Genomic DNA, 21555 nt, shown 5'->3' with positions numbered 1-21555 from the left:
TAGAAGTTATTAGAATGTGCTCATGAAGTTAATAGAATCTGCCATGAACCAATAGAATCTGCTCATGAAGTTAATGTATGAATCAACAAAATATATGCCATTTTCCAAAAAATCAAAATTTTACATAACATTTTAAAATTTGTAAAAAGATATTTGATTGTTATAACATTATTGATTTTAAAAAAAATGGAATGTGTTAAAAAAATGTATTTTGCTTTATGCCTTTCAATGAAATTTTATTTTCAAGAATGCACATTATGCAAAAGCCTTTAAATGCATTGAAAGTCATGAATTTTGAAAAATAATTCAAAGTATAAGTTGGCAGATTTTAATAGTACATGGTGATTCTGTATCATGCACAGTTTCATATTTAAAATGGCTTGTAGAATTTCATATAATAGTTTGCAAATAATAATAATAATAATAAAGAATTAAATTTTAAAAACATTGGCAAAACAATTAAAATTCTTATTTAGCTCAAAGATTTTAAGGCAGTCAGAATACAAAAATCATTAAAGATACATTTTATAAATATGGTATTAAAAGGGTTATATAATTAATTGCTAAATTATTTTTAATGATGTATAAATCTATCCAATTTCTAGAACTGAAAGTTGATTTGATTTAACGCAATAAACTTTTGAGACTATTTTATTCATAAGTTTGAGAGATTGAACTATAATATTTTTAAAAGATTGAAGGTTGAGGGTATTACATTTAATTATTTGCTTGAACTGAAATTACAAATTCATGAATTTTTTTTTTTTTTTTTTTTTAGCAGACTGACAATGATAAGCTGTACTTGCTAGAAATGATTGATGCTTTTCATGAAAAGCTTTTTTTTTTGTATATGAAAAAGACCTATATGTTTCCATATCAAAGCCTATTTTTAAAACAAAGAAAGTTAAATTGTCTGCTTGAACAATGCTAAATGAAAATAAATTGCAGTTCAAGATTTTCGAATTCGAATAGCAGAATAACTTAAGTAATATGATGGGTGTATAATTGCAGTTTTACTGAAGAGCAGTATAAGCATTTACGAGAAACGTGTATTACTTTTTTAAAAAATTTATCTACTTCTTTTTGACTAATAATTATAATTGTAATATCTTTTTCAATTAAAAATATTATTTTCCAAGTCCAATTCTACATTTTTATACTTATTAAAATTTTATTTTATTTTCAGACTGCATCCTTAGTGAGTATGAATGCTAGAAGTACAGGGCTGAATGAACAAGTTCTGTTGATTATTGGTCGGGCACTTCGATTGGGTTCCAATTTAGTTACTTTGCATTTGGAAAATTGTGGTATATTTGGAAGATGTCTTGTCATATTAGGTGCTTGTTTATATTCCCGTTTTAAATTTTTAAAGTTGATAATCATGTGTGTTTCCTACTATTAGTTCACACTCTCCCTGTATGTGTGTGTATATATATATATATACTTATAATAAAGCTCAATGTGTGTGTGTGTTGGCACTCTACAAGCCAGGTCATTTGACATACAGCTATCAAATTTGGTACATGTATACCTTAGAGGTCGGGAATGTGCACCTGGGGTCCCTTTTTTTGAAATTTTAATTAGAATTTTAATTATTAATTAAAAACTAACTTTCCCGCCAAAAAAATCTTCCATTTTCCCCACCGCCAACTTTTCCGCCAAAAACATCTTCCCTTTTCCCCACCACCAAACGAGTAAGGCTTCAGTTGTTTTTTTCTCCCAACAGTAATCAGGCTAGGGTTAACATTTTTCGGTGGATTATTTCAAATGATTCTGTTTATTTTCTTAATGTTTTATGCATTTAAAATTAAACATTGTTAATTAATCCATGTTTCAGATTCATTCTGAAGTACTTTTGAATTAAAATAACGCAGAATAAAGGAAATTAAAAATGTATAATCTGTATAGCGTTACCCCAACTGGCGTAGAAAAATTCACGCATTTACGTTACCGGAGCTGGCGAAGAAAATTCACGCATGCGCATTCTGATTGTTGCCATGACAACCATTATCAACGGATGATTTCAATTATTTTTAGGTTAGTTTGATGCTTTTGTAAATAAATTGTATTTATGTTAGTTATATATTTTTTGTATATGCTTATAGTTTTAAGTACATCGTTTTTTAAGTAGATTTTTTTAACCTGTTTTCAATTATTTAAATTATTTTTAGATTAGTTGCATGCTTTTGTAAGTAAATTGTATTTACGTTAGTTATATATTTTTTTGTATATGCTTATAGTTTTAAGTGCATCGTTTTTTAAGTAGTTTTTTAAACCTGTTTTCAACCGATTATTTTAAATAATTCATTTTATTTTCTTAGTGTTTGATGCATTTAAAATTAAACATTGTTAATGAATCGATCTGTTCATGATGAATCTGAGAAAATTTTGTTGACAAATTCTTGAGATATTACATAACTTAAGAAAGATATTCTTTAGTGCCCATAAAGTTTAAACGCTCAGTGACTCTATTATCAGTAATCATATTATTAAAAAAAATGCTTTGTTTCATTAAAAAATATTATTATATTAATTGCAGTTTAGTCATTTCCATTTTAATTTTAAGCATAAATTCTACCGGAACTAACAGAAAATTAGAGAGATACGTATTATGTTATGGCTGAAGGACTTTATATTATGATGAGGGAATTACATGACTATCAAAATTTGAAGCTTTAAAATATTTGTATGTATATATATATATATATATATATATATATATATATATACTAGCCGCCTTTGGCTTCCAGCGGGTTCGCCAATCTTAATGCTCGTTGAAATTTTAATAATTAAATATTTTATGTAATTCCTACTTTAATAGCTTCTTCATTAAAATATTTTCAAATTTCAACTCACTCATAATATTATATAGGCCTTCAGTCATAACGTAATCTGTATCTCTCTAATTTTCTGTTAGCTCCCATAGAATTTATGCTTTAAATTAAAGTGGAATGATTAATCTGCAATTAATCTAATAATATTTTTTACTGAAACAAAGCTTTTTTTTTTTTTTTTTTTTTTGTAATATGATTGTTGAAAACAGAGTGACTGAGCATTTAAATCTTATGGGCACTAAAGAATATCTTTCTTAATTTATGTAATATCTCAAGAATTTGTCAACAAAATTTTTTCAGATTCACCATGAGCAGGTCTATTAATCAACAATGTTTAATTTTAAATGCATCAAACACTAAGAAAATAAACAGAACCGTTTAAAATAAACAGTCGACAACAGGTTTAAAAAAAATTACTTAAATAACGATGAACTTAAACTAACATAAATACAGTTTAATTACAAAAGCATACAACTAAACTAAAAATAATTTAAATCTAGTTCGCTTCGCGAGTTCGCAAATTTTACAGACTAAGTCTATGGCAAAGGATATAGACGTGCTCTGATTGGTTTAAGCCTTGGCATCTTTTTGGCAGTGTTTTTCCAAAAAGATGCCATACCGAAATATATTTTTATAAAAATAAATAAAATTTGTGAATTTATCTCCCTTTTTATTTTTTACTGTTTACATGTAATATTAATCTGGAACACATATACAGCAGAAAAGATCAAATCCTGAAACCTAAATTCAGGAAATATAAAAATTACATTTATTAAAAATATTTTTTGTGTGTTTTTCTTAATATTATTTTGATATAACTAAAAAAATTAGCTACGAAATCACATATTCCGTTAAAGCTTACATATTTATACATTTTGGGCATTATGTAATCATCTCCCCATGGGAAAGTAACAAACGTTCAGCAAAAAGTTTCAATGACTGCCTAAATTATCTAATAAAGGCACGAAAATCATAGAAAAATAAGAATTATTTAATTGCTGCATCATATGTTGAGTAATGAGTTTCATTTAGTTTTTATACTTATGTGCATAAACAACATTAGTTACTTGTATTATTAGTAATATTTATTTTATTATTATTAATTAGTATTAGTAGTATTACTAGTGATATTTAGAGAAAACAATTATATTAATAAAAATTAGATTGTGTTGATATTCACTCGTATCTTCCATAAAACTAATGAAAGGTACAAGGTTTGAGCCAAATAAGCGAAAACTACACTATTATGAGTGCAACACATTTCCAAAAAGATGCCAAGGCTTAAACCAATCAGAGCACGTCAGTATCCTTTGCCATGGACTTAATCTGTACAATTTGCAAACTCGCGTCTGCTTCCGTTGAAAATCGATGTAAACAATCAGAACACAATGTGCATGCGTGAATTTTCAATGCCAGTTACGGTGACGCAAATGCGTGAATTTTTCTACGCCATTTGGGGTAACGCCATGCAGATTAGAAATTTTTCTATTCTGTTTTATTTTAATTCAAAAGTACTTGAGAACGAATATGAAAGATCGATTATTTAACAATGTTTAATTTTAAATGCATCAAACATTAAGAAAATAAACAGAATCTTTTGAAATAATCTGCCGAAAAATGTTAAGCCTAAGCCTCATTAGCTTGCGAAAAAAATGCTGAAGCCTTACTCATTTGGCGGTGGGGAAATGATTTTTTTGGCGGGAAAGTTAGTTTTTAATTAATAATTTAAAAAGGGACCCCAGGTGCACATTCCCAACCTTCAATGTATACACGTACCAAATTTGGTAGCTGTAGGTCAAATAGTCTTTTCTGTCGAGCAGCAACACACATACACATTGAGCTTTATATAAGTATATATATATATAATTCAAATTTTTAATCATTAATAAAATACTTTTTATTCATCCACTCAAGTTCAAATACAATTTTTTTTTAACTTGTAGTGGATGACACTTAATGTCAATACAGTTTTTTTTTTTTTTCAAATATTAATTAATAAAAATTGTCCAGTGATTTCTAATTGGTCTCCAAATCTGTCGCCAAGCACTGAGATTACTGATGTGACACCCTATCATAAATAATATAAGATATATATAAATAGTATAAGAAAATAAGTAGGAATTCGATTAAAAAAATTTGCCACTTAATATTGTACTTCTGTCGTATGTCTATACATATTTATATTAATTGTAATTATTTAATAAAAAGTAACTAAAATAAAAAATTGTTGATCTAAGTAGGAATTGAGTTTAAAAATTTTATATATATATTACTTGTTAGATATATTTTTACTTATGAAATTTTTATATGAATTATAGATTAGATATCTAATTTTTGTTTAAATATTTTCTTTTTCATCTCCATTTTGTGTTACTTTTTTTTTCAATCTAAATTGTAATTTATATGATGTTTATTTACATGTAGTGGCTGCATTGAAATTGAATACCACATTACGAGAACTTTTCTTAGCAGAAAATAAAATATCCTCAGCTGATGGATTTCAATTAGGCAATTTGCTTCGGACCAATACTCATTTAGAGCTACTAGATTTGAGTAATAATAAATTAGGGGTGAGTACATTGCATTTAGATGATCTTATATATTGTTTTTTAATTGAATGAAATTTAATTTTTTTCTGATTACCAAAAAAATTATAAAAATTGCTTAAATTATGTTTAATACTTTTATTTCTAACAATACTCATTTAATCATGCAGAACGGATTGATTTACATTAATTAGAAAGCTATAATGATGTGTTATAAAAATTAGCCTATACCAAATCTAAATCATATAAATATGTAGTAAAGATCTCTGTCTGTCAAATAAAAGATTTCTTATCCTTAACCAAGATTATCTCATCATTTTAAAAATTTGACATGATTGGCTGTCTAATTTTGGTACATGATAAGATAAAAATATTCACTGACTTTGAAAATGTTCAATGTTATTAAAAATAGACCAACTTAAAGACTTAAAAAACTGCAAACAGTCTTTTTTAGTTTGATTTTTCAAATAGAGATTTGTATGCCAATATATACATAGTATAAGATTCAATGCATTCAGAATGCAATTTTCCAGAATTTGGTAATCTGAAAAACAGCTAAGAGATGCGAGACATGAATTCAGAGCTTTACATAGACAAGATGTTGCTTTGTGAGATAGACAAAATTGAAATAGTGAAAAGATATAAAACTTTTATCTAAAATCACCGCACAGTTGAAAATTTGTATGGTCTTTTCTTGGTCTAATTTTGAAAAACCAGAAGCTCTTTGTGAATAAGATCTAGCAATAAATGTTAATGATTCCAACGGGGATTATTGTTTTTTAGGGGGAGGGGGTGAAATTGCAACAAATGCATAGAGCAAATTTGAAATCTGGCTCACAGTATTATTTTAACAAATTTTAATAAAACGATAATATAAATAATATATAAGCTGAACTGTTAAAGAATAATTCACTTATTGGATTTTTATCTTTTACTTGATTTGGTAAACATATATTTGAGTTCACCCAATTTGATTATTGTTATGAAAATTCTTAAGTCTCAAAGTGATTGTATTAAGCAGCAGTCGTGCTTTCATTCATAGAATTTGGGACAAATCTCCTTTTAACTATATAGTTTCCAGGATATGATTTGTTTGAATGTAAAGATAGTAGCAAAACAAGACCAATTCTAGTATAACAAGATAAAAGTAATTTCTTCCTTTCTTTTTCTTTTTATGTATTGCAGACAACTCTAAGAAAGTGAATATGATTCAATTTTAATAGAAATGAACAACTGTTTCTATGATGTGGCTTCCTCATTTCAGTAGAATTTGAAGAGTTTAGAGTGTTTAAGAATTAAATTGATAAGTTTTTATAGAAATATTGAAAATGTCAAAAGGTTTATCAGAAATTGAGAAAAGTAATTAAGATTTTGATAATGTTATTCCATGTTCAGACCATTATTGAAAAAAAAAATTTCCCTAGTAAAAATATTATTGAAAACTTTAATAAAAAGATTATTGTGAATGTTATACAAAGAGTTAAATAAATTTTAAAAATGTGGTTGACTAGAGAATTTCTAAAATGCAAAAGAACTTAGATTATATGCAAAATATGCTTGCTATAAATGTATTGAAAACCTGGATGGGCATAGATTACTATCTTAAAATTATGAAAGAAATAAAGAAAGGAAAACACATTTCAGATAAACTAAACAATCTAAAATCAAGAAGCGTGAAAATTGTAGAGATAGTTTGTTCACTACAGTCTATCAACAAAAAGATTGAAAAGAAAGGGAAGATTAGAAATTTTCAATGTGAAGTAAAATCAGACATTTTTAGAAATTGAGGCTTTAATGGGATAATTTTAAATTTGAAATATTTCAACAGCATACTGTTTGTAGTTTGTTTATAAATAAAGTGTGTTAATTTATGTTTATCTTTTTCATTTTCCCCTTCACTCCTGAAAAAGCTGGTCAAAAAAGAATTGGAGACTATTTTAGTATTACTATTTCTTTTAATGAATTTCATTTAAGCTAAAATGTGAATGTCTAGGTAAAGTGAGTAACTAGTTATAATTTGTGTGAAATTAGCATCTAAAAATACTCATATGATGGTTAACAGTATGGATACTTGTGCTGTGATCTTAAAATCTTTTTTGAAGTTTAATTTTTTACTTATTAACTGCAAGATGAGCATAAAATGTATCCTTTGTGCTTTACGTTAAAGCAGCTTGAAGTAGTGCATTTGGTTCATTTAATTGTTAATACTTGGTCCTTGAGTTTTAAAAAAAAATCCCCTTGAAAAATTCATGATTCCCCCCCCCCCCCCCCCCTCCTTTACTGATTTTGCAATTACGACAAAGTAAGTAACATTTAATGCTGTTGAAGTATTAGTATGTGTTTTTATAAACTGAATTCGAATTTACTGTTCTTATTATTTCCTTTTGAATGTCAAACATGTTTATTTGTGTGTAAAAAAACTTGCCAATTAAATAAAATAAAAATTATTTTTGTAGGATGAGGGTTTGACTCATGTGATGGATAGTCTCGGACAGCAGTCCAATACCTCTGGCAGAGGTCTGTACACTCTGATTCTTTGGAATAATGAACTCACTGTCAAAGGAATGCCATGTGTTTCAAGGGCTTTAGTAAGTAAGGTGGCAATGCATCCGTATCAAAATAGATTTCTACATTGTTTAGATTTAAGTTATGTTACTCTGATGAAAATGTGTATTTGTTATAGTTTATGCAGGCATTTCTTAGAAATGATCAAAACATTTTTAAATGTGTGCAAAAATTTTTTAAATATATCTAAGTAACTTTTAAAGTTATTTTTAATGCACTTTACATTTATTATAGATCTCCTTATTTCATACATTTCTTTCTCTCTCTCTCTCTCTTCTTCTTCTTCTTCTTCTTTTTTTTTTTTTTTTTGTATTTGTCTGTGCTTTATTATGTTATAAAAAAGAGAAAATCTTTTATTTGACAACATTCATTTCTTAAGAGTTTTCTTTGTGTGTATGAGCTATTATTTGTGTGAATGAATTATTATTATTATTATTAGTTTAATGCATTAAAAGATACTCTGAGCAATTGAAATTTTTTATGAGGTTCTTTAAATCTGTTCAAAGGTTAATTCTAATTTTTTTGTTCAAGTTCTTTTAATAAATAAAGTAGCCAGACTTTTATGAAACTGGGTATATTTGTAGCCAACGAACTCAAATAAGATGCTTTAAAAAAAAGAAAGAAAAGAATCTCTAATAAGAATTGAGCAGAATTAGAACTAATTTATATGCATTAAACAAACAGTATGTAAATAAGCACTTAAAACTTAAAATAAATGTGAAGAGACCGATGGTTTTAATTATTTATCCAAGGGTGTTGTCTTTTATGCATCTTCATATACACTTATGTCCATAAATTAAGGATAATTCAGATTCATGCGAAAATCGTACTCTAAAATTGACAACATGCATCTTCAAAAATCATATGCAAATTGCAGGAAGCCACCAGATGACACCGATAATATGTCACAATGACGAGAATGTAAAAGAGTGATGTATAAGGAATATAGGCAAAGAAGTAAAACTGTATGCAAGCATTTTATGAGCCTTTAAATGCAATAACTGCATAGTTATAACACAAAGGATGCATTTGGATGATTTTTTACGTGGTAGAATTATCGGCCATCTGGAGTGTGGGCGTACCCAGCTGGAAGTGCCCGAGGAACTTGGAATCGCCCAGAGTGTCATCTCCAGGCTTTGGCAACAATTTCAAGATAATGGTAATGCAAGTAGATGTTACAGCACAGGTCGCCCCCGAGTAACAATGCTGAATGAAGACCGGTATTTGGCAGTTACTGCCATAAGAAACAGATGGAGCACAGCATGAGACTTGTCTCGTCAACTCTCTTCAGCCACTGGTACGACAGTTTCAAGGCAGACCGTGTACAGACGCTTAGGGCAGATTGATCTATATCCTCGTAGGCCTGTCAGATGTGTTCCACTTACAGCAACTCACTGTCGCCTGTGGTTAGCCTGGAGTAGAGAGCATGCATTGTGGACAACGGAACAGTGGGCTTGTGTGATGTTTTCTGACGAGTCCAGGTTTAGCTTGCAGTCTAATTCTCACCGAACTTTCATATGGAGAGTAGCAGGTACCCGTTACCACCAAGAGAACATCATTGAATGACACCATTGCGGTGGTGCAAGATTGCTCATGTGGGGAGGGATTATTCTGGGTTTCAGAACTGACCTGTATGTTCAAATTAGAACCATGTCAGGCCAATCTATTGGGACGTCATTCTGGAGCAACATGTATGTTTGTTTTGCGACACAATTGGCGCAGAATTCTTGTTTATGGATGACAATGCACATCCTCACCGTGCAAACATCTTAAACGAATGCCTTCAATTGGAGGATATCAACCACCTCCTACATGTCAACCGGAACTTCGGAGAGCATTGCTTGATGAGTGGTGTAATATTCCCCAAGATCAGATTGATAATAATTCATTGGATGTTGTATGGACTGTATTGCATCATCTGGGAGACATATTATGTAATAACCATCATATCATACCAACCATGTAATATTTGTTTTTGTAAATAGGTTGTTTTTTTGTAATTTGCTCCAGGGAGTAAGAAATCGCCATTTTTATGAATGATATCAAATATATAGCATCTTTTTTGCCTTTTGGTTAATAAATAGGTTTTACAAATAAGTCACATTTGTTTTGCTTCTGACTCTTTCTTTTCCTGAACTTGCATTATCCTTAATTTATGGACATGAGTGCATTTTTTGCATTTTTATTTATTGAATCTATTACTCTTAAAATAGGCATTAAATTGAGTCCTCAGGGTCAGTAATTTTTTTTTTCTGTTTTAAAATGATAATGATAGTTATAAATGAAAAATGTCTGTAGAATTCTTTCTATTGAATTGTCAATAACTTCAATTTTCGGTGCATTTATACTTCTTTATGCAATTGCATTGTTTGTTTGTTTAGACTGCTGCACGAGCTCTAAGGAGATTCAATATGGGTAGTAATGCTATTACTAGTGCAGGAATTTTAGAATTGAAGCAAAGTTTCATATGTAATAGGACTATAGAAATTTTGGAATTAGAAAATGCCAAAATTACATCCGAAGGTATGTTATTGTTTTTTATTTGTTCTTTAACAAATTGATCCCATTTATCATTTAAACAATTCATTTTCCTTAGAGATTTCATTGTGTGTAGAAGGTATGCATTTTTTTAAAAATAAATATTTATTAAATTAAAATAGACATTTTAATGTTTCTGAAAATAAAGCAAATTTGATTTTATAATAAGGAAAAGGAAGTTGAATTTTTTAACTATTTAATGTTTTTGACCATGACAAATATTTTATAAATTATAATTTGTTTGTGTATTAATTTCTTTGCTCTAATTTGTGTATCGATTTCCACAGTTATATTTCATGGTTGTAAGTGGGGTAATAATTGAGGTACAATATTTTAATTTTTGCAGAGTCAATTTTAATTATTTAATATTAAGAGTCAATTTGAAGTTATCTTTTCATTGCAATATTTTAGACAAATCTAGTATTTTTCTGTAATGTAAAAAGACAGTATGAATAAAAAAACTCCAATATGCCCCCCCCCCAAAAAAAAAGCCACTAAAAATTTTTTAAAGACAGCATTTGTTTTATTGAATGAATTTTTTTTCCTTGATTCTGTCAAATTAAATTTTAGAATATTAATTTTTCTTATTATTCTGCAATGTACTGTCTTTGCCAAATCTTTAGGGGGGGGGACCTTTATTTTAAGTTATGTTTGCATCAGTTTTGCAAATTGTCTTGTGTTATTTTAAATTTTAAGCTGTTTTAATTCAGCTGTATATTTCTTTATCACAATCCATAAAATGAAAGTGAAAGTTTATTTATGGCTGGATATTGTAATAAATGTTTAAAAATAAAATTTGCAAGAAATAATATTAAAATTAATTTTTCTTTATTCATGTTATTTCCAAAGTTTTTTTTTCTTCTGTGATTTGACATTTTTATATCATGTTTTAAAATTCTTGTAAAAATTCTGGTCTGAAACTTTTAAAAGGGAATCTATTGTATGCATGTTAAATTATCTGAAATTCAAACATAGAAACTTATAAACTGAAATAATCAGATTTTTTTTTCCTTATAAATTTTTTAAGTTATTTTATTATCTTATTTCAGGAGCCACAGCTTTAGCTGAATATATATCTCAAAATCAGTTTATTCAGAAGCTTGACATTAGAGGTAATGATATACGATTAAATGGCCTCACCGCTCTTAGTGAAGCTGTGATGAAAAATCCTAATATTGTAAGTCTGAAAATTGATCCTACTTCACTGGATTTGGTGAGTTTGATGTTATTTTTATTTTTATTTATATGTTTTATCAACAAACATACACATAATTCTTACTTTTTTATCGGAATATTTTTAATTTTTTCTGCATTAAACTTGAATTTAATTCTAGTAAAATAAACACCTACACTGCTTTGAATCTCTTCATTCCCATATATTATATGATAATTAAGATTGACAGTATCCAGTTTCAAATAAACTTTTTCATCTTGATTCCAATATCAGTGATGCCTTCTCTATGTCTTTCATTCAAATTAAAATAAAAATGTAAAATTTAATATGGAGCCATTGTATAAGTGCAAATAAATTCTAAAATAGGGTATGTAGCACCATTAAAAGTCCTTAAAAACTGCTTGTTTTGTGTGGTCCTTATATACATGCCTTAAAAGTACTTTTTAAAAAAATCCAGGTACTTATATTTTCTTACTAATGACAGGCACCGGAGCACTTCACCACACTAGATCTTCTTAATTATAGATTATATTTATTTATTAATTATTATTTTTTGCAATGTTGTGTCTTTTAATGTTTAATGGATTTAATGAATCTGAAGTTAAATGAAAAAAGTTTTATTTCTGTTTAGGGGAAATATTGATTGAATGGAGGAAAATATATCCTTTTCATTTATTTGAATCTTTTTTCATTTCCTTTAAATAAAGAAAAGAATATCCCTTTCATTTACTTGACTCTTTTCCCAGGTCCTTTTTAGAGAAATAAATGAGGTGAAAAATTCTTTCTTTTTAGAGATAATTTTATGTATTATGTAAAATCAGGCATGTTGGTTTTTAACAATAACTTCAGCTCATCCTTGCTTTTCTACACATGATTACTTGTTTGTAGAACATTGGTTAGCTTTATTTCAATATCATTTAGTGACTCAAGCTATTAGTGAATTATTTAAGTATTTTTGCTTAATGAATTTTTGCACTAAAGTTTAGAACTTTCTAACAATATACCAGTGAATGTGTATTTCGTTCATTGTGAATACACTGAAGGCTCCCAAAAATTAAAGGAAAATGTTTATGATGCTCCAAAGTTACTTGTAAGTCATTTGTTAATAATTCTAAAAGATAACAAAAATAAAAGTCCAATAGAATTGCATTTTTATTTTTTGTATATGAATTATTCAAGGAAAAAGAACTGTAACCACCAAAAAGTTTGAACTTGTAATTTTTTCCATTCACCATGATTCAAATCTTCAAAAAACACATTTGTGTCATTATGTCTGCATGCTAATGTGATAACTAAAAACACTTTGAGTGGACTAAATTTCCGCATTTCTACCAAAATTTGAATAAAATTCATTTCCTGAATTTTTTGTTTGTTCATTTGTCTGAATACAAAAGAACTCGATAGCTTCAAAATGCAAAATACTACACTGGTAAAATTTAATACATGGTTTTTAACATCTAAAGTACAGATTTAAAATTTTGAACCAAATCTGTCAATGAATTGACCATCTGTTGGTCTGTATTGTTACGAATCTGTGATGCTGCTTCCCAGCATAGTTGGTTCCATCATCAGAAAGGCTGTTTTACAGTCACAGGGGTGTTTGTGCTCCGGGGAAACCCCGGAATTCCGGGGATTTTGAACTTCGATACCCGGAAATTCCGGGGATCGTCGTTCAAAAGGAAGTAGGAATAATAATGAATTATTTATTTTGATCTGAGTAATTTTGTTTGCTTTGAAAGCAGAAAACGCAAGGTCAGTGTGTGTAGTGAAAACTTTTCCTTTCTTTCTCCAAAGGCAGTGATAATGCGTGAAAAGGGGGAAAAAACTTCTTTTTTGTTCTTTCCTTATTGCGAGTTATGACTCATTCCCCCGGTTCTCGGACATTCTCTTCTGGATTCTTTTCGGTAAGTAGGCGTGGCAGAAAAAAAAGGGAGAGACTTCGTTCGACCAGATGTGCGATCACGTGACTCTGAGTTCAAAGGTCTTATCTCTCCTGCCGTGGCGCCAATAAGTAGATAAGGGGGAATTTTCGCCGTATTAGCTATTTGTCATTGATCGCTTCGCAACTTTTTTTTCTCCGCTGTGTAAAATTTTCGTTTCATTTATTGATGCACGTGTAAATTTTTCGTTTCGTTTATTGAAATATTTTTTTTATTTATGTACGCAAGAGAATTTCACTATGAAATTTCTCGATATAAATAGTGATATTATACAATTAGAAGAAGGTGCCCGGAATGCATTTAGGTGGAATTGGATTGAACGGAGAGATGGTAATGGGGATACCATCGGCACATGGTGCAAGAAAATAAATGTTGCTGGACAAGCATATTGTGTTTTTTGTAACTCACTGCTGAAGTATGGTGGGGAAGGATTCAAGGCTTTCACAAATCATTCTAAAACTGTGACCACATAAAATATTCAAAGTGCATTACACATTCAATGACTTTAAGTAATTATGCTAATTCAAAAAATGCTGATGACTTACTGGAGACTGATGCTCGGCCATTGGATATAGTGACAAGAAAAGCACGCCAAGAGGTATTAATAACTTCGTTTATCGCCGAGAATTCTCTTTCTTTCAATGTAGCTCCCAATTTAATTGAACTCTGCAAACAGTTGAGCCGCGATCAGACGGCACTAAACTCGTTGGAAATGTCCAGGACTACTGCATGTTATAAGATGAAATATGGGCCCGCAAAAACTATTAAGGAAAATATCATTAAAACTTTAAAGGAGACTCCATTTTCTCTAAATTTGGATGAAAGTACTAGCAATGCTCAAGAAAGTATACTGGCAATATTGTTGCAGTTTTATGACAACAATCAAAATGAAGTTGTAGTTCATCATTTTGCATCTCTAAAGATGGAATCTTGCAATTCAGAAGCTGTTTTTAAAGCAGTTGTTAATACTATTGAAGATAATAATATTCCATGGGCAAACTTAATTAGTGTATTAATGGACTCATGTAACACCATGCATGGAAAAAAAAAGGGTGTTGAAACCAGACTACGATCAAACAAAGCACCCCACTTATTAGATATTGATGGTGACACATGTCACACAGCTAATAACTGTACAAAAAAATTATCTTCATGTTTTGATAGATAGATTTGTTTGATGACATCTATTTTGATATGAAAAGCTGCAGTAAAAGAGAAAAATTTTTCAAAATCTGTGAATCCCTTGCCATTAAAAAACTTAAGCTCTTGAAGAGACCAGACCATAGGTGGGTGTACATTTTATGTGTTTTAGAAAGAATCAAAGATCTGTGGGATGCTCTTGTTGCATTTTATTTTCACTACTTGGATTATTTTTTTATGTTGAAAATATACAATAAAAGAAATATTTCTGCAGCTCAGAAAAAAATTGTTGAAGGGGTGTATTCTTGCTTGCATTCCCAACAACTCACAAAGGATGCTTTAGCTCGGAAAAAAAGAATACTAAATGGGTTATTTGTTATGCAAAACAAAACTTTATTGCATATGGCATTATATTCAGCAGTATTACCAGAGTTCAACACATATATTAAATTATTTGAAACAAAAAAACCAATGCTTCATTTAATACATTCCAGTATTTATAAATTGATGGCAAAATTTTTCTCTTTTTTTATGAAGCCAGAAAATATAGAGTGCACATCTTATAATGATTTATTAAAGGTTGATGTCACAAATCCAAAATTCCATCTACCTAGCAAAGTAATATTTACTGGTGCAGAAGCTTCCACTCTTCTGAAGAAATTATCAAAAAATCATCCAATAGCAAAAGAATTCCAAATTTCTCTGATGAAAGCTTATACTAATACAGCACAGCATATGAAACAGAAATTACCCCTTAAAAATTCATATCTATTTAGTTTTGCAGCATTAGATCCAGAGCTAAGAGGTAAAACCAGTATAATATTAGCTTTTGAAAAATTATCTTTTGTGTCCCATATTTTTAGTGATAATGAAAAGTCAAAAGTAGAAGCTGAAATAAGGTTATACCAGAGTGATATTGATATCACCAAAGAAATGCTCTACACATCTGATGAAAGTGGAAATCAAGTCAAGTGTACAATTGATAAATATTGGTCTAAAGTTTTTAATTTAAAAGATGATTTCACAAATGATTATAAGTATCCTACATTGGCTAAATTGGTCAAAGCCTGCCTTAGCTGCTTCCATGGCCCATTAGTGGAAAGTGCATTCAACTTAATGGATACACTTGTCACTGACTATAGAACCTCTCTTAAGATTGATTCCCTAGATGCAGTGCAGACTATTAAATATGATTTAATGGCTTCTAAAGAAACCTCATGTGAAAAATATGGCTCAAAAAATCCAATGACTGATCCAATTCACAAAGATCTCTTACTGAATATGAACAGAAGTTGAAAAACATATCAAGAGGACTTAAAAACATGTATTTCAGATGAGTCACCTATAAAAGTCTCTGAAAAACCTTCTACATTAGCAGAAAAGCAAACTGCTTCTACCTCTGCATGTGCAGTTCTCGAGGAAATTTCTTCAACTGTAAATGAGAAAAATAAAAGTCAACCTTCCTGCAATTATGAAGTTCACCACAAAAGAAAGACAAGCCCACAAACATCAGAAAATAAAAAAAAGCAGCAGAAATTAGATAATTTTTTTTTAAAGAATTAATTTACTTAATTTAAAATATTTACATAAAATGTAGTAGTTTATATGTTTGAAAATTTATGGTTATTAATTTTGCAAAAAAAGTAATTCATTGAACTTTTATAATTAGGTCATTCAATACTTCATAATTGTAATTTTTCATTTCTCTCCCCCCCCCCCTCCCTTCTCGAAACTCCAAAATGTCGGTAGTAAGTCCGTAAAAGTTTCAGGGGATTTTTTGGGGTCCCACAAACACCCCTGCAGTCATCTGTATTGGACGGAGTCCGGGTGTTGCGTCAGAGGTCCCAGAGCTTGGCGACCATTTGGTGACTTTGGCGCCAAAATAGATTATACCCGAAACATCGAGAATTTTCCTGATCCTTCTATTGGGAACTGAGATACGCCTCGAAAGTTCCTGATTTGCTGAGAGGCTTCTAGCCCCGCTTCCTGAGACCTATAAAAGGAGGCAGTCTGCAGCTGCCGTAGTAGTCGGAATCGACGGTGAAGAACGAGTCTTCCAGAGATTAGCAGAGCAGCAACGAAGTCAAGCTAGTGCTGAACTAAGCTGTGCGCTACTGTCTGCAGTAGAGTCTTGTTGTGTGCACGTCTCGGCTGAAGATAATTGTCTTCTCTGTGCTATATATAGTTGCTGTCTTTGTGCTATCCTGTGTGTCTTCGTGTAAATAAACGTCGTTGTTTTTTTTCTACTGCCGCCTGCTGATTGAGCATTCTCCACACCATACAAATTCCACTATCCAAACGAACCCGGAAATTTCGTAACAGTATGTTCGTATGCTTGTCAATAGTGCAACAAAAAACGCAGCAACTTAGATATATGAAATTTTGTAAGTTATCTTGTTTCTAAAATTTTAACTCTGTCATAAATATTATAACTAAAACATAAATATTGTATTCACAGTCAGCCAACCGGGAATCATCAGGGAATTCCAGAAGATCAAGAAAAAACAGGGAAATTGATTACAAAATTGAAAATATTTTTATGAATCACTAATTTTTGCCGATTTTGCTAAAGTGTTGGTATTTTTTCATAAATAGAATGAAATATTATTCGCAACTAATGAAAATTAAACATTTATTGATTGTCTTAAACAGAGGCCATCTGTGTTTCTGTCCATGCAAAGGTTGCAAAAAATTTATGTTTACATTTTTAAGGTTTGAAGTTTCAAGTATGTATTGTCATCAATGTATATTCCTTCAGTTCTAAAGAACAATTCTCGTGCATCTAGCTTATAATGGATTCTGATTCAAATTGTTCTGGCTGTTTTATATCTATGAATAAGTTTATTTTTTGCCTTGATTTTATAATCTATGTACTAATTTAAAAAGATTTTTTTACCCCATTTTTTTGCATTATTTATAGTATTGCAATGATAATTTTATGGTAATATAATTTGGTAATTCATCGTTTTTAGATTGAGTCACAATTGAGGTTAGGCTTAGCATTAACCTAAACAATTTAAGTTCAGTAAAATAGATTAAATTAACATTGGATGGTAAAGGAAGATTTACCATCATATCTGATTTATTGAATATGTATAAATATACATAATGTTTTACCTGAAAGTTTTGCTTTGCTTTTTTCAAATTGTCATCAACATAATTATCAAAAAGGGTTTTGTAGACTGGAAAAAATCAGCTAAAGCTCAACTCCTGTTACTGTTATGATTTTCAGCTTTCATAGGTTTCTTTTATTTAAAAGGCTGTATAGCTACCCCCCTCCCTTCTTCCTTCAAACATCAAATTGATCATATCATGTGTTACGAAAGCAAAAGTGCTCAAAACTAGTTAAACTGGATATAAAATATTGACCCATTATTATAATTCTGCAACAGTTTATTTTAATTTAATAAGTATTTTACAACATTAATTGTAAATTATTTGTTTTAATGAATTAGTATTTTATAATTTTTCCACTTTTACAAGATTTTTTGTTGAATTATGAAATATCGGATGTTATTGGTAGTATTTCTGTAAAACACTTTTTCTTTTTTATAAACATTATGAATACAGATTTACTAAATTCTTCATATGGACAAATGTTATGGTTGACATGAAATGGATGTTATTGCTAATATTTTCTTTTAACTTTTTTTTTTTTTATATTGAAAACTTTTCCTTGTTTTGATAAAGAAATTTCATTTTGTATTTGTAATTTTTTTTGTCAGTAAAATTATTGTTCAGTTTTGATTTGCATGTTATTAAATAGTTTGGATAGAGGAGAATCCACTGGAAGGAAGCAATTAATTTCATTCTTAAATATGCTGCCAATGTCCATATGTTTTATATTGCATTTTTCGTGTAAATTTGACAAATAGTTCTGAGATATGACTAATTATTTGAATGTCGGTCTAGATGGAGATGCATCTTCTAGCATTGATTAATATACTTGCAAAAAAGGGGAAGGATTTTTAATAAATAAAAATGATGTTTTTTTTGTTTGTTTTTTTACCTGAGCATTACGTTTTATTTTACATTGCTTTTAGTTAAAAGAATTGAACAATTGTTTTATGGTGGGTGAGAACATATTGTGCAGTAATTAAAGAAAAGAAAATAAAGTGACATTGTTTTGTAGATATTAGATGCATCTGAAAAAAAATCAGAGAAATTTCTTAAGAAAACTTGAAATGTCGGAGAAATTCAAACAGCAGAATTGATGGCTACTCTGAATCAATTTAAAAATTTCATTGTTGAAATTATTTCTTCTGTAAATTGCTAATCCATGCAGGATTTTTCTAATAATGTTCTGCAATTGATAAAGTTAGTGCAGGCATGAGAAGGGACAAATTATTGAAGACTTCTTCAAAAGCAATCTCTGATAAAATTATATGCTTTTCAAGCATAATTGTCAGAACCTTGTCTTAAAAATGTAGAATGCATAATGGATAAATCTTCAGTAAATTTTGCATCAGCAAGGAATGTTGTTTTAGCAGAGAACAGTTAAATATGAAAAAAAAAAAGAATTGTACTTTCATTAGAAAGGATGAAAAGTTGTTATGAAGATGCTATTCTCATGGAGTTAATAGATTTCCTAGTCAAATCATCTTTACTCCATTTTGATAAATTCCGTAACAGGAGAACAAGATTGGATGCTTTTCTTTTTTTAAATCTTGTATATGAAGACCAAAAATGTAAAAAACTGTGGAGGGTTCTGTAAATTCTTTTCATTTATTTTCATGAACAACTATCTGCTGAAACTGAATTCCACATTAACTAAAATATTGAAATGGAAATTTTCAATATTTTATTTCAATATTGAATGGAAAATATATTGTATTTTACAACATATAGTCTATGATCAAATAAAGCAGTCTGATAGAAACCTCTCCATAAACCTTACTACAGAATTGAGAATGTCAGTAACTTCAGCCCATCCAAAATATTGTTTATTTTAGGAGAAACAGATGACAAAAGAAATAGTTGCCAGTGACACGCAGAAAGCTTGATTTCTTAATGGAAAAATTGAATTTACAGCTACTACAGGCCAGAAACATTTAACAGCTAACAAAGTTGGAAAAAGTTATTACTGAAAAAATGGAATGAATCGAAAGGGTTTCGAAAAATCTCTAAAAAAAGAAATAACTTTTTTTTTAAATGTATTTAATAAAGTTAGCATGATTTTTATATTCTAGATCTGCTCATTTCTAAACTTTTTTTTTCTTTTTGAGAAATTGAGATGTTAAAGAAGTAGCTGTATAAGTTTTATCCCTTGGTACTACTATCTGTAGAAAAATAAGTTAAGATATGCGATGTAAGTCTTTTAATAGATTTTTAAACAAAATTTGCTTTAAAAAAATTACAAGGGAAAGGTACAAATTTGAAAATTGAATTTGGGATGAGATTTATTATATTGGTAGTATACATTAAAAATGTCCATTCAAGAAAATATTAAAGCACAATAGCCAGTCCATTTCGAGAAAATGGCCTTCAAACTTTCAGCATAGCTTATATACTAATAATATGTTGCCATTGCCAAGGTATGAATAGTATAGTAGATAAGACTCTGGTGTAGCATTCAGGAAACCCGAATTTGGCCCTCAGCTAGTATTTTCTTCTGCACTTTTTGTTTGTTTTTTATAAATTATTTCAGGTTAATTTAATAATTTACAAGCAAGTTTATTAATATGTTGTTTATTTTTTGTACAAAAATAAATATTTATTCTCCTTCTTGGATCATAATTTAATTTTAGAAGAAAAGTAATTATAAATATGAATGCATTTTTTAAATATTCAAAATTATTTAAATTAAATTAACAATTTAAAAATGATTTTATTTGAATATGATTCTTATTTTTGTATGGAAAAATAAATGCATTTTTCTATAAAAAATTATTTAAATAAAATTGCAGTCAGTTTTAATGAATATGTAATTCGTTTATCTATCAAAAATGAAGATTCTCAAAACAAATCTTTCTCAAAAATAAAGGTTCATTCACCTAATACTTGAATCCTAATTTTATTTTTAAGCAGGAAAAATAATTGCTAACATAACTTAAATTGTGATAAATGTTAATTAAATTATTGACATCATAAAATAAAGAAAGATATATTTTGACAAATTGCACAAATGATAATTAATGATTATCCACAAGAGAAACCTTAAAGGAACCCATTAGGAAACAAAATTCATTTACCTTCCAAAAATATTTATTGTGCATAAAGCATATCGTAGAATGCTTCTAAGAGTTTTGAACAATCTACTGATCCATTCCATAACTTTACACCTGCTTTCTACTTTTATTTTCGATTATTAATATTTAGAATGTTTCCTGACATAATTTTATTAATTTAAGCTGCTCTCTTTAATTCCCGATATAAATACCGCTTCATTCAGTTATAATAAATAATTTATCATTATTAAAATCCAAAAATTTAAATCTTTTATTGATTTTAAAATAAAAAAAATTATTTTGGAATATTTTTATAGTTAAAAATTATATTTACAATTATTTTAACAATTAAAAAATTAGATCATAATTCAAGAACCATATAAATGAACATAATTATTTTTTAAGAGTAAGTTATAAGTTATGTATTAAAAGAAAATACATTTATTTTTCCATTAAAAAGATTATCTCATTAATTGAAACCATTTTTAAATTGTTAATATAATTTAAGTAATTCTGAATATTTATAAAACCGCATTCATATTTATAATTTTTGCTTCTAAAAATTAAATTATAATTCAAAAATTAGGAGAATAAATATTTATTTTTGTATAAAAACAAGAAAAAAAACATTAATTCAAACACTTTGCATAT

General features: G+C 28.8%; 1 protein-coding gene across 4 annotated transcripts in view; it reads left to right on the top strand.

Annotated features, from left to right (window-relative positions):
- Window positions 1-21555, top strand: part of LOC129983652 (protein phosphatase 1 regulatory subunit 37-like) — a 56029-nt gene that overhangs the window by 18707 nt on the left and 15767 nt on the right. For all 4 annotated transcript variants that reach the window (XM_056093212.1, XM_056093214.1, XM_056093215.1 and 1 more), the window contains 5 exons: window positions 1187-1337; window positions 5259-5404; window positions 7837-7968; window positions 10327-10468; window positions 11533-11696. In XM_056093212.1, the coding sequence (XP_055949187.1) occupies window positions 1187-1337; window positions 5259-5404; window positions 7837-7968; window positions 10327-10468; window positions 11533-11696 (735 nt within the window). The remainder of the gene's footprint in view (window positions 1-1186; window positions 1338-5258; window positions 5405-7836; window positions 7969-10326; window positions 10469-11532; window positions 11697-21555) is intronic.

Source organism: Argiope bruennichi, chromosome 9 (assembly GCF_947563725.1).
Source record: "Argiope bruennichi chromosome 9, qqArgBrue1.1, whole genome shotgun sequence".
NCBI classification, from domain to species: domain Eukaryota; kingdom Metazoa; phylum Arthropoda; class Arachnida; order Araneae; family Araneidae; genus Argiope; species Argiope bruennichi.
This window is presented reverse-complemented; position numbering and strand designations above follow the sequence as displayed.